At 36.7% G+C, this 6583-nt stretch overlaps 1 protein-coding gene across 2 annotated transcripts; it reads left to right on the top strand.

Annotated features, from left to right (window-relative positions):
- The first annotated feature begins 240 nt into the window (after positions 1–240).
- Positions 241–5735, top strand: LOC121243247 (probable LRR receptor-like serine/threonine-protein kinase At2g23950). 2 transcript variants are annotated; one of them, XM_041141342.1, is made up of 11 exons: positions 241–1137; positions 1267–1399; positions 1496–1567; positions 1895–2038; positions 2558–2629; positions 2805–2864; positions 2983–3083; positions 3181–3309; positions 3404–3745; positions 4266–4645; positions 5013–5735. In XM_041141342.1, exons 1-11 carry the CDS (start codon positions 1035–1037, stop codon positions 5406–5408), a joined length of 1932 nt encoding a protein of 643 aa, XP_040997276.1. In that variant the 5' UTR covers positions 241–1034; the 3' UTR covers positions 5409–5735. The 2 variants fall into 2 exon arrangements, with proteins under 2 accessions (XP_040997276.1, XP_040997277.1); XM_041141343.1 differs by lacking the exon at positions 2558–2629 and having other exon boundaries at positions 687–1137.
- Positions 5736–6583: the final 848 nt, after the last annotated feature.

The raw sequence follows: 6583 nt of genomic DNA, 5'->3' as shown, positions 1-6583 counted from the left end.
ATTGATAAATATTATTCAATATTTTTGCTATACAAAAATTACATAAAAATAATTTTATAAATTGACATGATTTGATGTGATTAATCATATTTTTAAATTATTTTTTATAAGTCTAAAACGGATGAGATATCTGCCAGCACAGAAGTCGTGAACATTTCTAGATCAACCACTTCGTATTAACAACAAAAATGCATGACTCAAAACTTTTGTACAAGTTTTGAATCATTTTGAAGATCCTCGTGGCTCCATTCAGTTTCATTCTATGGTTATTTTTCAAGTTTCCACCAAATAATGGTTATTTGTCAAAATTCTACCAAATTTTCGGAAAATAGATGCACAGAATTTGAGATGGATAGTAAAATGCACGAAATCATGTGAGGAAGTTCAGTATACTATCCTCGAACCACTGGTTCCATAATAATGGAATGCTGAGGAGCACCTCTTGATAGACCAATAGACTATAAAAAAAGAAGATAGGTGGTAGCCACCCAGAGATCAGAAATCAGAGAGTGAAAGGTCTAAAATCAAATCAGCATAAACACATCCATTTATGGGGTCTTAATTCTCTCTGGCAATTTGGGGCTCACCCTCTCCATGTTTATAAGCTGTAACAAGTAAAGATTCAGGGAGAGGCAGTGAGGCAGGGTGGCGCGTGTTCAAGCCCCCAGTCAGACCAACTTACAATCTCAGACTCGGTACCCCACCCACGTCCCTCTCAGTTTCTGCACACACATTCACAAAGACGCACCCCTCGCTTCTAGACAACTCATATCACTCACCTGATTCGCCTCTCTCACTCTCTCTCAATCACACGAAAAAAGCAGACTTGTTCTCCCTTTTGTATATATTTTGTAAACAATGTAGCTTCTTTTCTCTCTCGTCTTTTGTAAAGCAAAGGTTGGTGACTGAAAAAGAAACGCTGTGGAAAGACTCAAGTAAGAGAAGGCGAGACAGAGAGAGAGAGAGAGAGAGAGAGAGTGTGTGTGTTTAACATTTTCGTGGTCTGAGTGGAACATGTTCATCACCACCATCCTATGACCATGGCTTCAAATCTCTTTGACCTTCTTCTTCCTCCTCTTCTTCTCCTTCTCTCTTCTGCTACACTCTGTTTATCCTATGAGCCTCGCAATCATGAAGGTAGGCACGAAACGTTGTGAACAACCAGTCCTCTTTTCTATTTTGCCTGAATATGATAATTTCTGATGCGTACAAAGTTTGAAAATTTTTTTTCTGGGTTTTGTTTGTTTGTTTTTTTATTTGGTGTAGTGGAAGCGTTGATAAACATAAGAACAGGCCTGAATGATCCACATGGAGTGTTGAACAACTGGGACGAAGACTCTGTGGATCCTTGTAGCTGGGCCATGATTACCTGCTCTCCTGAAAACCTTGTCATAGGCCTGTGAGTTTGTATTCTTCATTATTTTGTAATTTCATTAACTAAAACAGGATTTGATTACTGAGCTAAAATGTCCATTTTCGTTTCTGGGTTTCACAGGGGAGCGCCAAGCCAATCTCTATCTGGCACTTTATCTGGAGCCATTGCAAATCTCACAAATCTTAGACAAGTGTAAGAAAAATGAGTATATTTTGGCTTTTCGCAACACCTTTTCCTTTTCTTTTTTTTTTTCTTTTTTTTTTCTTTTCCGCTTGGTTGCCAAGAAAAGAAAATGAAATTCTGAGCCTCAATTTTCTGTTGCTTTGCCTTTTTGAAAAGAGTGAAAGAAACAAGTCTACCGGGCCAGGTAGTTGAACAAGGCACAGTCTTGTTGAATGTTTTCATGTTTATCCTTTTCATTTCCTACACTCTTCTGCAACGAAAGAGAGCATAAGAATGTTACCAACCCACTTTGGATTCTGATTTTATATGTCTCACTGTGTCTGGGCGAACTTGTAGATTGCTGCAAAACAATAATATCTCTGGAAAAATCCCACCGGAGCTCGGCATGCTTCCAAAACTTCAGACGTTGGATCTCTCTAACAACCGATTATCGAGTGTCGTCCCCGAGTCTCTGGGCCAGTTGAATACTCTCCAATATCTGTGAGTATGCAGTTTCAGTTTGTCTCCTTATTATCCCCTATTCGGTTGTCAAGAAAGTCGATGAAGCGTGATCTGGTCTTTTATTGTTTTCTGCTGTCCTTGTTGAAAAGCGAAATTTAATCCTCAGACGCACAGCCATACTGTTGTGATAGTCTTCTAGGTGAAATATAAGGTTACATATGTACATGGCGTCGTTTGTTTTGGTTGAGTTACGATAAAAGTTAAAAGTTGAATAAATATTGTTAAAATATATTTTTTTAATATTATTTTTATTTTAAAATTTGAAAAAGTTGAATTTTTTATTTTATTTTAAATGGAAATTTGAAAAATTGTAATGATTAAATGAAATGATATGAGATGAAAAATTTTGTGAAAGTGAAGGGAGCTAAATAAAATATAATGGTTTCTCTTCTACTATTTCCTTGCCTTCTGAGCAGTTAAATTTGACTGCATTATTCGCCTTTGTTTTTTAGATATAAGATATTGATGGTGTGTTCTTTTGTCATGTAATGATACTAGGAGGCTGAACAACAATAGCTTGTCTGGGCCTTTTCCCGTGTCTTTAGCTAAGATCTCTCAGCTTACTTTCTTGTGAGTATGGGTTTTCTCTTTCGTTTGTTTCTTATTTTCTCTTCCTCAAATTTGTTTGATATCAGTATGTCTTGGAAATAGAAACAAGTGTGCAATGTGTTTTATTTCTAATTTGTAGAAGCTTTTGTTCAAAATCTGATCAATTGGTTCTGTTCATGATAATCACATCACTCAGGGACTTGTCTTATAACAATCTGAGTGGACCAGTGCCCAAATTTCCAGCCAGGTCCTTCAAGTATGGTTGCTCTACCTCTCTCTCTCTCTCTCTCTCTCTCTCTCTCTCTCTCTCTCTCTGTGGTTAATTAGTACATATGACCTGATTTAGCTTTCTGTTTCAAAATTGTCTTCCCTAGTATCGTGGGAAACCCATTGATTTGTGGAAGCAGCTCCACTGAAAGTTGCGCTGGATCAGTCACTCTTGTCCCCCCTTCCTTCTCTCTGAAATCATCATCTGGTCAAAGCTCTAAACCTCAATCCTCTGGTTTAATCCATCCCTTTCTTTTTCTTACTTTTTTTTTCCTCAAAACAAGATTTGTATTTTTTGTTCACAGGAAAACACAAGTCCAGGAAACTAGCAATTGCACTTGGAGTCACTTTCAGTTCTATCTTTCTCATATGCTTGGCACTTGGACTATGGTGCAGAAAGAGACAGAAAAAGCAAACCATCCTACACATCAATGGTTTGTAGCTTCAGAATTCAATTAAAAAATTCCTATAGTAAACAACTACAACAACTGATAATAACTTCAAACTGGTCTTTGATATTTGTTGCAGACAACCAAGAAGGACTGATGCGCTTGGGCAACCTAAGAAAGTTCACTTTCAAGGAGCTTCAATCAGCAACTGACAATTTTAGCTCTAAGAACATCCTTGGTGCTGGAGGTTTTGGGAATGTATATAAGGGAAAGCTAGGAGATGGAATCATGGTGGCAGTGAAGCGGCTGAAAGACGTGACTGGAACCACCGGGGAATCACAGTTTCGAACAGAACTGGAGATGATCAGCTTGGCAGTTCACCGGAACCTGCTTCGACTCACTGGATATTGTGCAACTCCTAACGAGAGGCTCCTGGTGTATCCTTACATGGCTAATGGAAGTGTGGCCTCCAGGCTTAGAGGTTGGTCATATCTTACTTTGCTGCAAATGCTGTCACTAAAGTTTCATGGTAGAAGATTAATTTTTATTGTGATCTTATTACTATTTGATCAAAATGAAGAGGCAAACGGGGTAGAAGGTCTTAAGATGCTGATTCCCAATCTGGGATTATCCACCTACAAGTACTAAATAGATAGCAACAGCACTGATCATAAGACCACCCTGATTAATAATTTTTCTGATGAACATGGTGTGAGAAGTTAATCTTGATGTATTCTGCGTTTGGTAAAATCTTGTGATTCGAACAGAAAAAGGGGAAAATGAGAGCAGTTGCAGAATGATCTTCCTTTGACAGTAGTTTTTAGAGCTATGCTCCCCCCCCCCCACAAAAAAAAAATATTTTTTCTGAGGCCTCAATGTTTAGTGACTTTAGTCAATTCGAACTTACCTTTTCTGTTAAATGCAAACAACTGTTCTTATAGCCACTCTACCGTATGTTTTGATAAACAGCCAATGGCCCAATATCCTGTTTCTTGTGATAGGAAAGCCAGTACTTGATTGGAACACAAGAAAGAGGATAGCGATTGGAGCTGCTAGGGGCCTTCTTTATCTACACGAGCAATGTGATCCGAAGATAATTCACAGAGATGTAAAGGCTGCTAATGTTCTCCTTGATGATTACTATGAGGCAGTGGTTGGTGATTTTGGCCTTGCAAAGCTCCTTGACCATGAAGACTCCCATGTTACCACTGCTGTTCGTGGCACTGTTGGGCATATTGCACCGGAATATCTCTCAACCGGCCAGTCATCTGAGAAAACGGATGTATTTGGATTTGGCATTCTCTTGTTAGAGCTAATAACTGGAATGCGAGCTCTTGACTTTGGCAAAACGGTTAATCAGAAAGGAGCCATGCTTGAGTGGGTACGTTTCCTCTTAAACTATTGCAAGCTAAAGTTGTATCTATAAGTTTACAAGCAAATGAAACGTATGCCAAAAGCTTAAAACCAATGCATCCTTAATATTTTCTTTTTGACGAATGCATATAGATTTGTTTGACCATAATGCTTATTTAAATAATAAAGGATCTCGTAAAAGGACTAAAATGGCCGTTCTTGTGCACCCCATATGATACTAGCCGTTAAATTGTTTTTTTTTTCTTTTTTAACAAATTATATGTTTAGTTGGTCTTGGAACTTTACTTTTTCTCCAAAAAGATGTAGATCTAACACAAAAGCCTAGCATTCTCATGTACAAACTAAAGAATTAAAGTTTATAACGTTGGTAACAGGTAAAAAAAGTTCAGCAGGAGAAGAACGTGGAAGTCTTGGTGGACAGAGAGCTTGTGAGCAACTACGACCGGATAGAGGTAGGGGAGATGCTGCAGGTAGCTTTGCTATGCACTCAATACTTGCCAGCCCACCGCCCCAAGATGTCGGAAGTGGTCCGGATGCTCGAAGGTGATGGCTTAGCCGAGAAGTGGGCAGCCTCACATAATAATACCAATCCCAGTATGAATCACTCTCACACTAATGCTAACAAAAGTATGTCGTCCCGCCCTACCACTGCATCAAAACATGATGATGATGGAAATGATCGATCAAGCTTGTTTGGCACAACCATGGATGAGGATGATGATGAACATTCTTTGGATTCCTTTGCCATGGAACTCTCTGGCCCAAGATAGAAAAGAAAGTAAAAAGAAGAAAACAGATTTGGAAAAAAAAAAAAAAAAAAAAATTCTTTGCCTTAGTTCCACTAGTCAAGATATCTTTGTTTTGGTTTACTGTTTCATAAACTTTGTCCTAGCTGCGATTTCTGGGCTCTCTGAGTCTGAGCTTGCAATGTAAAAAGTACTTGCTTTTCTTTTGTTTTAGGTCTATTTGGTACGGTATATACAGTGTGGATGTATAGGGAAACAGAAGTATGACTACGTGAGAGTCCATCATCATAAGATGCTCTGCTCCCAAAGTCTTTCAACATGTTGATTTTGACGGTTTTGACTGAAAGTTGGAATATCAGGTTTTCACTGTTTTTCCTTAGCTGCTGATGGGGAGAGTTAAACTGTCAAGTGAATTGAATTGAAGTGAAGTGAAGGGTGGTGGTTTCTAAAAGTGTGAGCTGTGTAAGGTGGGGGTCCTTTTCTTTTGATGCTTTTGCAGGGTCACGCCACCACTTTTGTCTTGGGTTTCTCTTTTTGATAAATCAATCACTTTTTTATTATTTTTATTTAATAGTTAAAGAATTATTTATCAATGAAATTATATATTTTTAAAATTTTTTTAATAATTAAGGATGTTAAAAAAAATACTTAAAAGAAAATAATAAAAAATAAAAATTTCAAATACAGTAAAGAGGTGTAGGAAATAGTCAGCCTATTATTATCTAATCAAAATATTCCCTTAATCTCTCATTTAGCCAAAAAAGTTAAAATAAAAATTACTCTATTCTACTCTTGATAAGAGAAATGTTAAATTTACTCAAATCATATAAAAATACGCTTATAAATTGATGGATTTGATCTAAGATGTTAGAGATATTTTATCAAATGATTTTTTTTTTATAAGCTGATGTCTTATATCAAGTCACAGATTATAAATTTATTTTTATAAGATCGTTGGATAGATATGATTTATCTACTTAGACCATCCTCTTGTATTATGAAGGTCAACAAGCCCTTCTGATAAGATAAACACTAGTATCATATGAAATTTGAATATTGGATAATAGAAATAATATTTATAGTCATACAATGCACAAACGCCACGTATTCTTTAGAAAAAAAAAATTAGTAAAAAAAAATTAATTTTTTAATAATAAACTATATATATTTTTTTAAATGAATGTAGATGCTTGCACAAT

This window comes from Juglans microcarpa x Juglans regia, chromosome 8D (assembly GCF_004785595.1).
Source record: "Juglans microcarpa x Juglans regia isolate MS1-56 chromosome 8D, Jm3101_v1.0, whole genome shotgun sequence".
Classification (NCBI taxonomy): domain Eukaryota; kingdom Viridiplantae; phylum Streptophyta; class Magnoliopsida; order Fagales; family Juglandaceae; genus Juglans; species Juglans microcarpa x Juglans regia.
The sequence above is the reverse complement of the archived record's forward strand: the minus strand, read 5'-3'. Positions and strand labels throughout refer to the sequence as shown.